The sequence below is a fragment of the Vipera ursinii genome (assembly GCF_947247035.1).
Source record: "Vipera ursinii genome assembly, chromosome: 5".
NCBI classification, from domain to species: domain Eukaryota; kingdom Metazoa; phylum Chordata; class Lepidosauria; order Squamata; family Viperidae; genus Vipera; species Vipera ursinii.
The window spans coordinates 3,477,261-3,496,018 of record NC_139518.1 but is presented as its reverse complement, the minus strand read 5'-3'; the positions used below and the strand labels follow the sequence as shown (position 1 = coordinate 3,496,018).

At 46.2% G+C, this 18,758-nt stretch overlaps 1 protein-coding gene and 1 long non-coding RNA gene across 2 annotated transcripts; one reads left to right on the top strand and one right to left on the bottom strand.

Moving 5' to 3' along the window:
- Window positions 1–5,907: 5,907 nt before the first annotated feature.
- Window positions 5,908–7,214, top strand: NPPC (natriuretic peptide C). The gene is made up of 2 exons (XM_083365048.1): window positions 5,908–6,327; window positions 6,815–7,214. The coding sequence occupies exons 1-2, from the start codon at window positions 5,923–5,925 to the stop codon at window positions 7,178–7,180; spliced, it is 771 nt and encodes a 256-aa protein (XP_083221174.1). The 5' UTR covers window positions 5,908–5,922; the 3' UTR covers window positions 7,181–7,214.
- Window positions 7,215–16,018: 8,804 nt separating this feature from the next.
- On the bottom strand, window positions 16,019–18,229 carry LOC310641214. Its single transcript, XR_014492689.1, has 2 exons — window positions 17,837–18,229; window positions 16,019–17,291 (listed from the first exon to the last, which is right to left on the bottom strand). It is a non-coding gene; the product is annotated as an uncharacterized lncRNA (long non-coding RNA).
- Between the last annotated feature and the right edge of the window lie 529 nt (window positions 18,230–18,758).

The window sequence follows — 18,758 nt, the reverse complement described above, 5'->3', positions numbered from 1 at the left end:
TAGATAGACAGACAGATAGATCTAGAGATAGATAGATAGATAAATAGATAGACAGACAGAGACTGACAGCATTCCTTTTTCAATCCCCTGTAATTTTCTAGGATTATGGAGTATTGAGCCCATCTCCCTGCTCATGAGGGAGTTCACTGCATGCTAACAAGATGGCCTCCCACAATGTGGTACCAATAAAATCACAGAGTTGGAAGGGACCTTGGAGGTTTTCTAGTCTGACCCCCTTGCCCAACACAGGCGTTCTCATGCCATCACACCCTTTCTCTTTCTTTCTTTTTTGAGAAAAGAAAAAACCCCACTTGGTGCCACCTCTTTCTAGCAGGCAATTTTGCTTTTGACGGATTATCACTGACAAAACAGAATAGAGGAACACCTCGTTTGTCAAGATCGGGCTAAAGGCCACTTGAGGGAACATCCATTTGCAAAGAGCTGGCAATCCAACTCCTTCAAATGTTGTAAAAATTGGGTACGCAGACAGCTGCACTCGCCTGTAGCATCTCCCACCTTCACAGATACGTTTTCTCCCAAAGCACAGGTCCCTCTTCCTTATCTAGCTACATATGCGCAATATTTGTTTATTTCCCGCCTTTATTTATTTGTACAAACCACCCAGGTCGGCAGACATACATAACCCAACTTCCTCTTCCAATTTTCCCCACAAAAACAATCCGGTGAGTTGGGTTGGGTTGGGAAAGACAGGGACCGGCCCAAAATCACCCAGCTGGGTTTTGTGGCTAAGGCAGGACTTGAACTCATGGTCCAAACTCCAGCTTTCTACCCTGACTGCCTTAACCACTAGATTAAGAAGGCCCAACCTCGGCTTCTTTAAGACTTGTAGACTTCAACTCCCAGGATTCCCCTGAGACCAGGCAACAGAATTTCTTTTTTTAATGTGGGCTCATAGTAAATAAATGACAATAAAGGCTTAACTCAGGGGTCTTCAAACTTAGCCCTTGGATGACTTGTGGACTTCAACTCCCAGAACTCCTCAGCCAGCATAGGGGAACTATGGCCCCTTCATGACTTGCGGACTTCAACTTCCAGAATTCCTCAGCCAGCATGCCTGGCTCCTCAGCCAGCATGCCTGGCTGAGGAATTCTGGGAGTTGAAGTCCACAAGTCATAAAAGGACCAAGTTTGAAGACCCCTGGCTTATCTGATCTTTATCTTATCTTGTCATCCCTTTTCTTGGCTAGGGGGCAGTAGCGAGCCAACTGAAAAGCTAAGCAGATACCGAAAAAAACGATCACTGCTGTAGGCTAAACTTGGTTTAAAAGAAACAAAAAAAAACACCATTTTGTATCCCTGGCAAGGAAATTGCTTGAAAGTTGATGCTGTCTTTCTTTCTGAAGCCGGATTCATGGCTTTGTATCAGGGGTCTTCAAACTTGGCCCTTTTATGACTTGTGGACTTCAACTCCCAGCGTGCCTGGCTGAGGAATTCTGGGAGTTGAGGTCCACAAGTCATAAAAGGGCCAAGCTTGAAGCCCCCTGCTTTGTATGATTCTATTGCCCAACTCCATGGGTTTAAGAATTCCTCAGCCAGCTTGCTGCCTTGGGAATTCTGGGAAATGAAGTCCACACATCTGACTATGGTTGAGGTTGGGAAGCTCTGTTCTAATGGAACAATCCGGAATAGTTCTGAAAAAGATGGTGGATTTCTTAGAGTAACAAATACCAAAGGAATGCTTATATGTTGTTCATTGCAGTGACATTTTTAAACTGATGGGGGGGGAGGGAGGCTCTTTATATATTACCTATCTCAAAGCTTTTGTTTATTGTTGCCTGCGTTGCCCTCTGCTCCTCGCTTGGTGGAAAAATAGTTAAAATTTGGTTTATGGTCATCTCTATCCCAAAAACATGCTTTTGCACAAATTCTTAACATTTTGTTTTACTTTGTTGTTGTTAGCTGGCAAAGTCGTGTCTGACCCATCGCGACCCCATGGACAATGTTCCTCCAGGCCTTCCTGTCCTCCACCATCTTCTGAAGTCCATTTAAACTCACGCCTGCTGCTTCAGTGACTCCATCCAGCCACCTCATTCTCTGTCGTCCCCTTCTTCTCTTGCCCTCAATCTTTCCCAGCATGAGGCTCTTCTCCAGTGAGTCCTTCCTTCTCGTTAGGTGGCCAAAGGATTTGAATTTTAGCTTCAGGATCTGGCCTTCTAAAGAGCAGTCAGGGTTGATCTCCTCTAGGACTGACCAGTTTGAACGCCTTGCAGTCCAAGGGATTTGCAGGAGTCTTCTCCAACACCATAGTTCAAAGGCCTCAATTCTTTGGCGCTCGGCCTTTCTTATGGTCCAACTTTCACTGCCATACATTGCAACTGGGAAGACCATAGCCTTGACTATACGCACTTTTGTTGACAGGGTGATGTCTCTGCTTTTTAGTGTGCTGTCTAGATTTGCCATGGCTTTCCTTCCGAGGAGCAAGCGTCTTTTAATTTCTTGGCTGCAGTCCCCATCTGCAGTGATCTTGGAGCCCAGGAAAATAAAATCTGTCACTACCTCCATTTCTTCCCCATCTATTTGCCAGGAATTGAGAGGGCCAGATGCCATGATCTTGGTTTTCTTAATGTTTAGTTTCAACCCAACTTTTGCACTCTCCTTCTTCACTCGCAACAAGAGGCTCTTTAGTTCCTCTTCACTTTCTGCCATTAGAGTGGTATCATCTGCATATCTTAGGTTGTTGATGTTTCTTCCGGCAATCTTAATTCCAACTTTTGATTCATCTAGCCCTGCCTTTCTCATGATGTGCTCTGCATATAAGTTAAATAGGCAGGGCGACAGTATACAGCCTTGCCGGACTCCTTTCCCAATTTTGAACCAATCAGTGGTTCCGTGTCCAGTTCTCACTGTTGCTTCTTGGCCCGCATATAGGTTTCTCAAGAGACAAATAAGATGGTCTGGTACGCCCATCTCTTTAAGGACTTGCCACAGTTTGTTATGATCCACACAATCAAAGGCTTTAGCATAGTCAATGAAGCAGAAGTAGATGTTTTTCTGGAACTCTCTAGCTTTCTCCATGATCCACCGTATGTTAGCAATTTGATCTCTAGTTCCTCTGCCTCTTCGAAATCCTGCCTGTACTTCTGGTAGTTCTCGATCCACATACTGCTGGAGTCTAGCTTGTAGAATTTTAAGCATAACTTTACTAGCATGAGAAATGAGTGCAATGGTGCGATAGTTTGAACATTCTTTGGCACTGCCTTTCTTTGGAATTGGAATGTAAACTGATCTTTTCCAATCCTGTGGCCACTGTTGAGTTTTCCAAATTTGCTGGCAAATTGAGTGTAGCACTTTTACTGCATTGTCTCTTAAGATTTTGAATAGCTCAGCTGGAATACTGTCACCTCTACTAGCTTTGTTGTTGCTCAGCTTTTCTAAGGCCCACTTCACTTCACATTCTAGGATGTCTGGCTCGAGGTCAGTGGCCACCTCATTGTGGTTATCAGGGACGTTAAGCTCATTCTTGTATAGTTCTTCTGTGTAATTTTGCCACCTCTTCTTAATCTCTTCTGCCTCTGTTAGGTCCCTGCCATTTTGGTCCTTTATCATGCCCATTTTTGCATGAAACGTTCCTTTCATCTCTCCAATTTTCTTGAAAAGATCTCTGGTCCTCCCTATTCTATTGTCCTCCCTATTCTTTCTGTCTCCTGGTAATTGGTGCGAAGTCCCCTGGCCAGCTTTCATTTCTAAGACAGGACTAGAACTCACCATCTCCCGGTTCCTAGCCTGGTGCCTTCACCTGGCTAAAATTATGCCGGGAGAGCGAAAGGTTGAAGCGAGCCAAGGGCTACGGGAGAAAACTCTGCTAAATGCAAGCATACACACACATACACACATGCACTCACTAACCAGGATTTAACAAACCACAGGTGCATTCAGAGAGATCATAAGCTCCTGCGCTGCAAACTGCACAGAGTCAGTTCAAAGGGAGAAGGGGGAGGCAAATAAATGTAATAAATAAATCAACAAGAAAGTCCCACTGTGGCTGCACTCATACCACCAGTTTAACCAAGCCAGGTCAGGTTAAACTCAGTGCTTGGCTTTACACAAAAGGCAAAGCTAAAGGTGGTTTAAGCCTCACCTTGGTTACTGAAGTGTGCAAGCTATTAGTCAACCCCGAAGGTGGAGTACATCAAGAACCAGTCAAAGCGTCCTGCAAGGTAAGCTGGCTTCGTCATCATTTCAGAATAATAAGAGTTGGAAGGGACCTTGTAGGTCATCTAGTCCAACCCCCGCCCAAGCAGGAGACCCGGCCTACACCATTTCTGACCGATGGCGGTCCAGTCTCTCCTTGACAGCTTCCTTTGATGAAGCTCCCAAAACTTCTGGAGGCAACTCCTGTTCCACTGCTTGATTGTTCTCACTCATTTGATGACCAGCAGATGGTAGCTGGCTTCCCACAACCGCTAAGCCCACCCTCGGGTTAGCCGGGGGAGACGGGCTCGCACCCGCAACTTGTGAGAATCACAGCAGCCGATCTTGGAGCCGATCTCATCTTGCTTCCCCACCTCCCAATTTTTATGGCAGTCAGGATACTCTGGGTCTCAGGATTTTGCAGTGTGGGGTCCACAATGTTTGTGCGTACATGTGTGTGTGTGTACACAGAATCCCTGGAAACAGCTTAATCCTAATCCTAATAGTAAAGTTGTTGAGGTCCTTTACTTAGGATCTTGCCATCCTCCTTTCTGGCTCCTTGGATCCCCTGAAGACAAAAAAGGGTTGGGAAGGGGGGAAATGAGCAATCTACGATACCTCGGTCAAGATTCCCCCTTCCCAATTACTGATCCCTGGCGGGGGGGGGGCAGACACTGGGAATTTCCCAACCAACAATTGGGGAGAACAACCTCCCTCGAGTCAACGGGAATTTAATCCAATTTTTAAGTATCCCCCACCCCACCCCTGGAATTTGAGACATTAGGGGGAAAAAGGAGGGAAAGAAAGAAAGAGAGAGAGAGAGAGAGAGAGAAAGAAAGAAAGAAAGAAAGAAAGAAAGAAAGAAAGAAAGAAAGAAAGAAAGAAAGAAAGAGGAGGGAGAAAAAGAAAGATTTTAAAAGAAATAATTTGAAAGAAAGGAAGGAAGGAAGGAAGGAAGGAAGGAAGGAAGGAAGGAAGGAAGGAAGGAAAAGAAAGATTTTAAAAGAAATAAATTGAACGAAAGAGAAAGAAAGCAAGAAAGCAATAAAGCAAGAGGAAGGAAGGAAGGAAGGGGAGGGAGAAAAAGATTTTAAAAGAAATACATAGAAAGAAAGAAAGAAAGAAAGAAAGAAAGAAAGAAAGAAAGAAAGAAAGAAAGAAAGAGGAGGGAGAAAAAGAAAGATTTTAAAAGAAATAATTTGAAAGAAAGGAAGGAAGGAAGGAAGGAAGGAAGGAAGGAAGGAAGGAAGGAAGGAAGGAAAAGAAAGATTTTAAAAGAAATAAATTGAAAGAAAGAGAAAGAAAGCAAGAAAGCAATAAAGCAAGAGGAAGGAAGGAAGGGGAGGGAGAAAAAGATTTTAAAAGAAATACATAGAAAGAAAGAAAGAAAGAAAGAAAGAAAGAAAGAAAGAAAGAAAGAAAGAAAGATAGAAAGAAAGAAAGAAAGAAAGAAGCAGGAGAAAAAGATTGCGAAAGGGGGGGGGTAGAAGGGGTTTCTCAACCCCAACTTTTTGCCAGCCTTCCGTTTGGAGGCGTGGGATGGACTCCCACGCCCATGGTGCCCGGCCGTGCGGGGATCTCGAGCGCGGAAAGGCAGGTCGGAGGAGGAGGAGGAGGAAGAGGCGCCGGCTGAGCTTCGGCCCCAGAGCGCCCCCTCGGGGCCCGTCCCCCCCCCCCCGAGGCCAGGAGAAGGCGGGCCGACGAGCGACGGATGGCTGGATCGCGACGGCTCCCCCCTCCTCCTTCCCCCCCCCTCCGGCCGGGGCGGAGGATGCCGTCGGTGCGTCACCTGCAGCTGGCTTATATAAGGCGCGGACAGCCATGCCGGCGCTGCGAGCGAATCCGGCCAGGCAGGCAAACGCGACTAGACGAGACGCTCCTGCGGCAAAGCGCCCGGCTCGGCTCTCTTCGGCTCCGCGGTCCGCGCCGTCGAGGATTCTCTCTCGCTCTCGCTCTCGCTCGCTCTCGCCCAGTGGCTCTGCCGGCGCCTGCGCACTCCGGGATGTTGGTCTCCCGTCCGGCGGCCAGCGGGCTGCTGCTGCTGTCCTTGCTGGCGCTCTCCCTCGACGGGAAGCCGCTGCAGCAGAAGTGGCTGGGTCCTCAAATCCCGCCGCTGCCGCAGAAGTGGCGGGGGCCGCTGCAACCCGAGGCACCGCCGCTGATGGAGCCGCACCAGGTGAGTCGTCGGCGGGCTCCGCTGGCTCGCTTGGGCTTTCCCCGACGGGGGAGCCGGGCCTGCTTTGGCTCCGTCTTGAAGGGGGGGAGAAGAGACGGGAGGGCCCTTTGCGGCGATGTCGGGCGATGGCGACGTCGGGTTAGGCTCGCGGGGGAGGGGGGAATCCCGGGCGAGAAGCGGAGAGGGGACTACACATCCCATCGGCTCCTCTTCACTTGGCCATTGCAGCCGGGGAGCGCCCGGATGGAGCGAAGGGGCCGCTGGGTGGTGGGAACGGACGGCGGGACCCCCCCCTCGCCTTTTTTCCCCCCTGCACCCGCCCCGTCTGATCCGTTTTCCTGCAAACCCCCTGCACGACCCCCCCCCGCCTTTCCTCCCCGCTCTCCTCCCCCTCCCCCCTGGCGATCCAGCCTTCGGGCAACGGGCGTCCCTCATCCCGGGATCGGGCTGCCGTCGGCTCTGCTGCATGACTGCCCTTGCCTTGCAGCTGTCGGCGGGCGGCACGACGGCCCGGCGGGAGGAGCTGAGCCCGAGGGCAGAAGCGGCGTCGGGCCCCGCGGCTGCTGCTGCTGGCGTCGGCGGCGGCAGCTCCTCGAAGGCGGCCGTCGCGCTCCCGAAGCCGCCGAAAGCCAAAGGAGCGGCGGCGGCGGCGTCGCGGCTGATGCGGGACTTGCGCACCGACGGCAAGCAGGCGCGGCAAAAGTGGGGCCGGCTGGTGCACCACGAGCAACAGCGAGGAGGCGACGGCGGAGGATCGCGGCGTCCGAAGGGGCTGCCCAAGAAAGGGGGCGCCAACGGCTGCTTCGGCCTCAAGATCGACCGCATCGGCTCCATGAGCGGCCTCGGCTGCTGAAGACGTCGAGGGCGGCGCGGAGGCGGCACCTGGCGGCGGTGAGTGGCAGCGCGCCTGGCCTCAGTGGCTCCGGCGGCACAATGGGTCGAGCGGCGGGGAGGAGGGGGAAAGTGGGGGGGGAGGGGGAACCCACAAAACGATCTGGGCCTGGCTGAATCGATGTCGAGGGTTGCAGCTCAGGGGTATCCGAAGCAGAAAACCAGATTCAGTCACAGCTTTGTTCCATACAGTATCAACCTTGGGAACTCTAAAGCTTCCTCCTCCCGTTATGTATTTCATAATAATAATAATAATAATAATAATAATAATAATAATAATAATAATAATAATAATAATAAAAATAAAAATAAAAATTAGTAGTAGTAGTAGTAGTAATAATAATAAGTTGGAAGGGACCTTGGAGGTCATCTAGTCCAACCCCCTGCTCAGGCAGGAAACCCAATACCATTTCAGGCAAATGGCTGTCCAGTCTCTTCTTAAAAACTTCCAGTGTTGGAGAATTCACCACTTCTGGAGGCAGGTTGTTCCACTGGTTAATTGTTCTAACTGTCAGGAAGTTTCTCCTTAGTTCCAGGTTGCTTCTCTCCTTGACTAGTTTCCATCCGTTGCTTCTTGTCCATTCAAGATGGACAGTGATTAATATTTATATGTTACTTATATGTAAGGGTGTAGGTCTATACATATGTTGTATATAGTATGTTTAAATGTGTGTTATGTAGGTGTACACTTCGAAAGCAAGCAACTAAATTTCATTTTTAATGTGTGCCGTGCTCACAGTAAAAAAATGACAATAAAGCTTTATCTATCATCTATCTATCTATCTATCTATCTATCTATAGCTATCTATCTGTCTATAGCTATCTATCTATCATCTATCTATCTGTCTGTCTGTCTATCTATCTATCTATCTATCTATCTATCTATCTATCTATCTATCTCTGCCTATCTATCTATCTATCCTATCTATCTATCTATCTATCTATCTATCTATCTATCTATCTCTATCATCTATCCTATCTATCATCTATCTATCTATCTATCTATCTATCTATCTATCTATCTATCTATAGCTATCTATCTGTCTATAGCTATCTATCTATCATCTATCTGTCTATCTGTCTATCTATCTATCTATCTATCTATCTATAGCTATCTATCTGTCTATAGCTATCTATCTATCATCTATCTATCTGTCTGTCTGTCTGTCTGTCTGTCTGTCTATCTATCTATCTATCTATCTATCTATCTCTGCCTATCTATCTATCCTATCTATCTATCTATCTATCTATCTATCTATCTATCTATCTATCTATCTATATCTATCATCTATCCTATCTATCATCTATCTATCTATCTATCTATCTATAGCTATCTATCTGTCTATAGCTATCTATCTATCATCTGTCTGTCTGTCTGTCTATCTATCTATCTATCTATCTATCTATCTATCTATCTATCTATATGTCTATAGCTATCTATCTATCTATCTATTTGTGGGTCTGCTGTTTGTCGTCGGGATAGAGAACTTTAGGGAGGTTGGTGATGGGGGGAGGGGCAGTGAAAAGACCTGGGGGGTGGAGGGGGCTGAGTGTTCAGACAATGTGATTTTTCCCTGTTTCCCGAATCTGTTTTCAGGGTTCGCACACAATTTATTTACAGGCAATTCTCAATATCTCGCCCGCAATGGAGTCCAAAACTGTCCAAAACTTCCTTTGCTAAGTGAGACATTTATGTTAAGGTGAATTTGGCCCCATTTTACGACCTTTTGTGCCGCAGTTGTTAAGTTAGTAAGGCGGTGAGTCTGGCTTCCCCAGGGGCTTTGCGTGTCAAAGAAGGTCAAGGAAGCGGACCCCATGGGCCTCGGGACACTGCGACCGTCGTAAATAGGAGTCACTGGCCAAGCGTCTAAATTCGGATCGCCTGACCGTGATCAAACTGCCCGGTGGTTAAGTGTGGGGGGAAAATGGTGTTTTTTTCCCCCCAGTGTTGTTGTAACTTAGAATGGTCAGTAAGTGAACTGCTGTAATTTCAGCATTACCTCTGTTATTTATTTGTTTGTTTATTTATTAAATTTATTAGCTGCCCATCTCCTTGCGAAAGGACTCTGGGACAATGGGACTGTAAAATAATGAAGGCACTTAAGGTTTGCCCGGCCGTAAAGCTGGAAGGAATCCAAGCTAGGCATGTTGGGAAGTAGCTGTTAACCGACCTGGGTTAAGTGTGTTGTGTGAATGGAGCCTGGGAGTGTGTTATGTTCCATCCAGCTCTGGATGGTCCATTATCCTGCCTTTCTTGTAGATGATAGTTTTGCAATAGGGAGAGAGACGTTGGTGTGTCAAACGATGGACCGTGTAGTTTTTGAGCTACAGAGTGTTTTTCCCGTGCAATTGTTAAAACCCGCTGGGAATGCTGGGAGTTGAAGTCTTGAACAACTGGAAGGATTCAGGTTGTGGAAGCTGGGCAACTTTACGATGGGTGGACTTCACCTCCCAGAATTCCCCAGCCACCACAGCTTTAACTTTCCCCTTTTTCTTCCTTATTTATGAAATTTATTTGCTGCCCATCTTGTATCCAACAACTCCGGCTGGCTTACCGGTATAAAAATATGAAAGCAAACAAAATGTTTTGGCCCAGCGGAGGAAAAGGAACATTGAGAAGGAACCCCAATTCCTCTGTTCCCGGAGCTGAATAGCTGTGCGAGCTGCCAATCCTGATTTTAGTGTGTAAAAACTCTGGCTAGAATGAGCTGAAGTAAGGAGACGCGGTGGCTGCGTTCACATGATACACTGACCCGGGTTATATAAACACAGGACTAGCTCTGTTGCCGGCACTTCTCCAGTTGTTTGAGTGACAGGTTTAGAGACTGACAACCGAGTTTTCTCTGTACACATTTCTGCACAGGTAGTCCTTGGCTTACGACGGTTCATTTAATGACGGTTCAAAGTTTACAAAAAAAAAAGTAACTTAGGATCATTTTTCTCCTAACCCGTAAAGTCTAATTAAAGATGTTTAAATTAAGATGAACATTTCGCAAGTAGTCCTCAACTTACAACAATTCGTTTACCGTTTGAAAGTACAGTGGCATTGAAAAAAGGGTCTTATGACCGTATCTCACACTGACAACCGTTGCAGCAACTCAGAATTCAGTCCCCTAGCCACTGACTCGTATTTATGACGGTTGCAGTGTCCCGGGGTCACGTGATCCCCTTTTGTGACCTTCTAACAATTGAAGTCAACAGGGAATCCAGATTCGCTTAACAACTGCATCACTAATTTAGCCACACATTAACAAATGTGGAAAGAAATGTTGTAAAATGGGGGACAATTCACTGAAGAAATGTCTCACTTAGCAACAGAAATTTGGGGCTCAGACGTGTACAGGATTTGTGAGCAAATAGTGTGCTTTGCCACAAGTTGTTTTCCTTCCAATCCTTCAGACGCCGAACGACAAAGTTAAATCCGCTCCTCTCGTCCCACCGGTTTTTATTAATTTTTTAAAATTTATGCACCGCTCATCCCGGTCAGCCTGCAAGCCTCGTTAAAAACAAGGTGCAAAGCATTAAATATTAAAATCAGAGATTATGAAATAAGGTGTTTTTTTAGTTTTTTTAAAAAATCCAATTTTAAGATAGAACACACATTTCTCTTAAATTTCCCTTCGAATTCAAGGCCGGGAGCTCTGCAGCTGGCAGAGCCAATATGCAAGTTATTTTATAGCCTGTTCAATCTTGCTAGGCAAAACCGCTGCCAGTTTTGCACCAAAACTCTCGATTCTCCCCAAAGATTCTTAAACGGAAGCCGATAAAATTTCTCCAGGGCTGGAAGACTCAGTAAGAAGGGCTTCCCACCCCAGAATCTGGGGTCCCAGATACTTTTTTGAGCAATGTCTCGAATCCAAAACCACAACTGTGCGACAGGGTGGCGCAATTATTATTTTTTTCACCCCTTAAAAACAACCTTCCGATTTGGCCTCCACCTGTTTCTGGCTAAATGAGGCACTGGGCATAATTATAGTTGTCGGCCTGGTTAGCTTTCTAACCAGCCAGCTGGAAAAAGTTTATTTCTCAATTTAAAATAAAATACGTATAAATATATGCAGACGGCTTTGCGAGAGCTTCTTGCACATCTGCTGCATAGCAGAGATGGCTCCAGCCCCAAATCGGCGTGAGAGAAAAAAAAACCTAAACAAAAGAGGACTGATCCCAGCATGAAAATGTCTTACTGGCTGCATTTATTTTATTAATTGTTTATTTTAAGCGTTTGCCTGCCAGGCTTCCCGCCTAGATTCTCCCATCATCCTCAGATAATGCCGTTGTGCATGATGGGAACGGTGATCAAGGATATTAAGCAGATCCGGAAATCCTGCAGTGCAGATTTACTTCCAGTAAAACTCCCACTAGGCAGAGATTAGGAATACAGGTAGTCCTCGCCTTACGACCGCAGTGGAGCCCAAAACGTATGTTGCTAAGCGAGACATTTGTCACGTGACTTCTGCCCCCATTGGACGAACTTTCTTGCCGCTGTCCTTAAGTGAGTCGCTCCAGCTGATAACTTAGTAACCTGGTTGCTAACTGAATCTGGCTTCCCCCCTTGACTTCGCTTGTCAGAAGGCCGCAAAAGGGGATCGCACACAACCCCGGGGCACGGCAACCCCGTCATAAATAGGAGTCTGTTGCCAAGCACCCAAATTTTGACCACGTGACCACCGGGGGGCTGCGAGGGGCGTTAAGTGGGGGAAAAAATGGTCGTAAGTCACTTTGTTCAGTGCCGTTGTGGTTTCAGTTAATGAATCGTCGTACGTCGAGGACTAGGGAGTATTTCCATTCGTTCTGTAGTGCGGTAGTCCTCAACGTACGACCACAATGGACTCCAAAATTTCTCTTGCGATGTAAGACGTCTGTGAGAGGAGCTCGGCCCCATTTGAAGGCCTTCCTCGCCACAGTTGCTTCCCCCTTGACTTCGAACCGTCACTAAGTGAACGCGAGAACTGCCTGTAGTGCCTCTTTAAGGAAGCTTCTCCACTTGTTTTTTTTTTTCCGTGACTCAAGAACCAAACTAATTTCTTTTAAGCTTCCAAATTGCCAGGTTTGATTATTATTTTTTTCTTTGTTTCTTTGTTTCTCATAGCGATGCCTTCAGAACCTCTGGACAGGTGCTTCTCTAATCCTCCCCACGGAGGTTATTCTGGTTGGTTTTTTTTTAGGTCTTAATTAAGTCTTTATTAAAAGGTTGCCGAATATTAATACAGCTTTTTATAGCTGCAAATCTGGTTTGGGAAAAGCCCTGGCAAAGCAGGAAACGCTTAAAAACCGGGTGGAATGAAATATTGAGCAAAGATCTAGAAGGAAGGTCAGCCTAGACCTGGGTTTTCCAAACCTTGGCAGTTGAAGATGGGTGGACTTCAACTCCCAGAATTCCCCAGCCAGCTACAGCTAAGGGGGGAATTCTGGGAGTTGAAGTCCACCCATCTTCAAGCAGCTATGGTTGAAACAAAAATGTTGGTGTAGACCAGAGGTCTTCAAACTTGGCCCTTTTGTGACTTGTGGACTTCAACTGTGGCTGGCGGAGGAATTCTGGGAGTTGAAGTCCACAAGTCATCAAAGGGCCAAGTTTGAAGACCCTTGGCGTAGACCAGGGGTCTTCAAACTTGGCCCTTTTATGACTTGTGGACTTCAACTCCCAGAATTCCTCAGCCAGGCATGCTGGCTGAGGAATTCTGGGAGTTGAAGTCCACAAGTCATAAAAGGGCCAAGTTTGAAGACCCCTGGCGTAGACTGTTATTAACTGACCTGTAGTCCTTGGCTTGTACAAATAAAATAATAATAATAATAATAATAATAATAATAATAATAATAATTATTATTATTATTATTATTATTATTATTATTAACGACCCCAATTGAGCCCGACATCTCTGTTGTTAAGCGAGACATTTGGCAAGTGAATTTTGTCCCGTTTTACGACCTTTCTCTCTCCCCCCCCTCTGTTGTTAAGTGAACTATTGCAGCTGTTAAATTAATAACACAATTGTGACGGGAATCTGGCTTCCCCATGGACTTTGCTTGTCAAAAGGTCACCAAAAAAGGGGATCCTGTGATCTGCTGGGGACACTGCAAGCCGTCATAAATAGGAATCTGTTGCCAAGCATCGGGATTTCGCTCATGTGACCCTGGAGATGCCACAACGGTTGCTAAGTGCAGGGAAAAAAGTCCCCTTTTTAAAAAAAATGCCCTTGTAACTTCGCAAGTCCCCTTTTTTCAGGCCCGTTGCAACTTTGGTCACTAAATGAACTGTTGTAAATTGAGGAGTAGCTGTATTCAGTTTGAGACAGGGAAGATTTGATTGTATTGGAGAGAAACCGCAAAGCAAAACAGGAGCGGCATGCGAGCATCCTAAATTTAGGGCCTCTTCATCAAGCAGACTGATGCCGGGAGCGAATTGCTTTGCCTTAGCAACCGCTTGTGCACAAAAGGTTGTTTGTCTACGGAAGGTCCCTGTGTGAATTGGACATGTTTTTGTGTGCGTGTGTGTGTGTGTGCACGGGTGTGTGTGTGTGTCGGTAGAACTTTTTAAAAAGAGTAGGGATTGCATTCACGATTCTCTCTTTCGATAAAAGGAAGAGGCTCTTTGTGGGGGGGGGGAAATTAACCATGCTCATGTGCTCAGTATCGTTGTTGCGACGTAGTTGTTAGTGCAAATTGTTAACCTGCAGTGCTCAGGAGGATGAACTCTGCCTTCCCAAGGGTTAATCCATTAGCATTCAGGGTCTCTGGGACACACATTTTCCCACTTCGTTAAAAAATTAGGTAACCACAACTTCGGAAGTGGTAGGTGCTTCATCACTGGAGGTTTTTAAGAAGAGACTGGACAGCCACATGTCTGGAATGGTAGAGGGTCTCCTGCTAGAGCAGGGGGTTGGACTAGAAGACCTCCAAGGTCCCTTCCAGCCCTGTGATTCTATGACTCTGAGATAAATAAGATGGATGAAGGAACAGCTTGCCTTCAGAAGTTCTGGGTGCTCCAATACTGGAGGTTATTAAGAAGAGACTGGATAGTCACTTTCATGAAATGGTAGAGGTCTCCTACTTGAGCAGGGGGGCTGGACTAGAAGACCTCCAAGGTCCCTTACAACTCTGTTATCGTATTAATGATTTGTGTGCATAGGGATGTGGGGATGAAGTCAATTGAAGGGGCTTTTAGTGACTTGCAATCTCATGAGACCTGATGGAGAAGGTTCAGCTGTGGAGGGGGTTGGACTAGAGGACCTCCAAGGCCCCTTCCAGCTTCTCTTCTGATTGATTAAACTCTTCCCCCGCAGAATGCAAGCAAGCAAGCAAGCAGTTCTCTGGGTGCACATCTCCTAACCAGGGGTAGGCCACCTTGGCTCTTTTATGACTCGTGGACTTCAACTCCCAGAATTCCTGAGCCAGCCTGGCTCAGCTTAGAAACCTCTCCCTTTCCCCTCAGCATGGCTGGCTCAGGAATTCTGGGAGTTGAAGTCCACAAGTCATGAAGGGGCCATAGTTCCCCCACGCTGGCTGAGGAATTCTGGGAGTTGGAGTCTGTAAGTCATGAAGGGGCCTTAGTTCTCCCACGCTGGCTGAGGAAGTCCTAAAAGGGCCAAGTTGGAAGACCCCTGTTTTAAAGCAACACAAAACAAAATGTTGAAATTGACTCATGTTTATGAGGGTCGCACTGTCCCAGGTTGTTGTGTTGTGATCCCCTTTTGCGACCTTCTGACAAGAGAAGTCAATGGGAGAAGCCAGTTTCGCTTAACAACTGTGTTGCTAACTTAACAACTGCAGGGATTTGCTTAACACGTGTGGCAAGGAAGGTCCTAAAATGGAGCAAAATCCACTAAAAATAAAAAAATGTTTTGCTTTTCAAGAGTTAAAACTTGCTGACTTAGCAAGGGCAAGTTGTGGTTAAGTCGAGGAATGACACAAGATTGGAGCGCCTCCTGATTTTCACGAGGGACATGGACCTCTTTCTAGCCCTAAATCTTATAAAAATTTATAAAATGTAATCTAGAGTTATAAATAAATAAATAAATGAGTAGAGATTGGGATGAAGCTGCAAATCAGAGTTATCCAACCCGCGTCACACTTGCCAGGCGTCAAATTTGTATAAATGAAGATTCTTAAAGACACTTTTTACCTCAGCGCCACACGTATAAAATAGAGGAAGGTCCTAAAATGGAGCAAAATCCACTAAAAATAAAAAATGGACACCAATAAAGCTATTCAGACTGGTAGTCCTCAACTTAAAACAGTTCATTTAGTGACCATTCAAAGTTATGACAGCACTGGAAAAAAGAGAGTTATAGCAGTAGGTGGGATTCAACCAGTTCGCACCACTTCGGCCCAGAATGGACTTCCGGAAGCGGCATCCACACAAGCCGGTTGTTCACGTATTTGAATCCCGCCACTGAGTTATAGTCGTTTTTTTCACTCATGCTCCATCGCAGCATCCCCGTGGTCACGTGATCACGTGATATTATTTCAGTCCAGTCTCTTCTTAAAAACCTCCGGTGATGAAGCACCTACAAAACTTCTGGTGGCAAGCTGTTCCACTGGTTAACTGTCCACCCTGTTAGGAAGTTTCTCCTGAATTCCAGGTTGCTTCTCTCCTTGTTGGAAGCTCTTGATGACTATTTTGATGCTTTTCTTCCAGGTCATTGAAGGGACACCCCACCCCATCCGCAAACATTTCTGGACATCCCCTGCAATTCATCCAGGGCCCCATTGGCGGGACCCCAGAGCCACACAGCCTGTCTCCTGTTGGTACGAAGACTTGAAGCAGAACCAGCCATTTTTGAGCGGGAGGGGTCTGGGTAGGGTTGGATCGAGTTTTGCGCCCCCCCAATCTTCCTATCTTCCCTAATATATACATAGACGCCATATATGTCAATAGATACAAACACACCCAACACAAAAACACATCCGCCCACAACTTCTTCCCCGCGACAAAGGACCGTTTCGGGAGACTGAGTAAACCAGCTGCGTATGCCATCCAAATTGCTGTTTGTACATTCGTGTCACGCATAAATGTATTTAAGTTGTAAAAGCTATTTATATATTGTTTATAAAGAGATATTTATAAAAAAATATTTTATTTATGTAAACTAAACGAAAAGGGGCCGAGCATTGTAACTTTTTTTTTCCCCTCTCAACCTGAATCGTCGGAAGAAAAGAAAAGAAAGAAAAAAAATCACGGATTGCGTTTTAATCGGACGCCATCTTTCTTTCCGAAATGGGTGGTTTGAACAAGGCGTTTAGCTACCACGGATAAGAGTAAATGTATTTGTAAAGAAATCGCAGGCTATCTACCAAAGGTTTAAAAGAACCCAAATGCGCCGTTTTTGTCATTTTTATCAGAATTTCAAACCACTTTTCAAAAATGTCCTCATAATTAAACTTGCTAGTCTGGAGGTGATTTTTGTTTTGTTTTTTTTTCGTAACGCTACGGCAGCATCGAGTAATTTCTCTGAGAGCTGGTGAATATGGTCCTCTTTGAATGATCTTGGCTCTTCTTTAAAGCTCAAGGGTCCAATCTAAATACAGGTAATCCTTGACCTACGACAAGGGAGCCCAAAATTTCTGTCGTTAAGTGAGACATCTGTTAAGTGAGTTTTGCCCCACTTTTTCCTGCCACAGTGGCTACGTGGATCACTGCAGCTGATAAGTTAGTGACCAGTTGTGAACAGCTGGTTTCCCCGTCAACTTTGCTTGACAGAAGTTCGCAAAAGGGGATCACGTGACTGGCACAGAGCAGCGGTCCTAAATTTGAAACGGTAGCCAAGAAGCTGAATTTCGATCACGTGGGGAGCAGGCCGTAACTGTGGAAAATGGTCATAAGTCACTTTTTTCAGTGCCGCTGTAACTTTGGACAGTCACTAAGTGAAGTGTTTTAAGTCAAGGACTACCTATTGCTTACAACAGGGTTTCCCCAACATGGCAACTTTAAGTGAGGTTTGCTCCCTGTTTATGTACGGGAGCTTTCCCTGCCAGCGTTGATGGGGGTGTGGATTTCTCCTGGTAGTTCCTTGATTAGGATATTATTTTCACTGGTTTGTTTGTCTGGGGTTAATTCCTGCTTATCTGGGCATCGGCTGCTGGAGATGATGGGATCTGATCTTGTTTCCTTCTTAGTTTTTTTTATTATCTTTTCAACCGTGTATCAACGTGGTTTATCTCTAGGTGTCTACCACACCTCAACCAACATTGGCAGGGCAAGCCACTGTATGTTATTAACAGGGAGCAAACACTAGTCCTGATGATGTTACCTGGTTTGGGTGATGAAATGTCTGCAAGGAAAACAGCCAAGCTCAGAGAGCACCCCACAGTCCTCCTCCTCTCCGCAAACCCCCCTCCCTTCTAGCACTGATGATGTTCCCTAGTTGGGTCATGAAACGTCTGCAGGAAAACAACAAAGCTCAAGAGAGCACGAAGGATCCCATAGTCCTCCTCCTCCCCCTTGTAAAAAACATGCCACTCCCTTCTAGCACTGATGATGTTCCCTAGTTGGGTCATGAAACGTCTGCAGGAAAATAACAAAGTTCAAGAGAGCACGAAGGACCCCATACTCCTCCTCCTCCTTGCTACACATGCCACTCCCTTCTAGCACTGATGATGTTCCCTAGTTGGGTCGTGAAACCTCTCCAAGACAACAACCCAGCTCAGAGACCACCAAGGACCCCACAGTCCTCCTCCTCTCCACAAGCCCCCCTCCCTTCTAGCACTGATGATGTTCCCTAGTTGGGTTATGTAATGTCTGCAAGAAAGCAATCAAGCTCAGAGAGCACCAAGGATCCCATAGTCGTCGTCCTCCTCCTCCTCCTCGCTACACATGCCATTCCCTTCTAGCAGTGATAACGTTGCCTAGTTGGGTCATGAAACGTCTGCAAGAAAACCACCCAGCTCAGAGAGCACCAAGGACCCCACAGTTCAACCCTGAGCTACAAATATTCTCTTCTTTTGGTACCCGTCCATCCATCCAATTGATAAGACCACCCATCTCATATGGCCGACTCAGGCTGCTTGCAATTAAAACAATAAAAACAACCAGAGACACCAAAAATGACATTAAAAACAGCTCACAAATGATACAGACGCATCCGTGCTATCAGGGCCTCTGGTTGTATGGCAAAACAGTTGTTTAGTGCCCTGTGAACAGCCAAGGGGGGTTGGGGCAAAGTCTAAATGAAGAGGGGGGGTCAAATTATTCTCCAAAGCACCAGAGGGCAGGATGAGAAACAATGGTTGGAAACTGATCAAAGAGAGAAGCAACCTGGAATTAAGGAGAAACCTCTTGACATTGAGGACAATTAACCAGTGGAACAGCTTGCCACCAGAAATCGTGGGCGCTCCATCACTGGAGATTTTTAAGAAGATACTACACGATCATCTGTCTGAAATGGTATAGCTTCTCCTGCTTGAGCAGGGGGCTGGACTAGATGACCTCCAAGGTCCCTTCCATCTCTATTCTATTCTCCCTTGTGCCCTTGAGGGAGACACCACCGGGGAAAGAGCTGGGTCCCACCCAAGTTTTATTCTGCAAACTAACCCAGAAAGTGGGT

Coding starts and splice junctions, on each gene's coding strand:
- NPPC (XM_083365048.1), top strand. CDS start 5,923: ATGCCGTCGGTGCGTCACCTGCAGCTGGCTTATATAAGGCGCGGACAG. Junction 6,328..6,814: donor CGCTGATGGAGCCGCACCAG/GTGAGTCGTCGG, acceptor CTTGCCTTGCAG/CTGTCGGCGGGCGGCACGAC.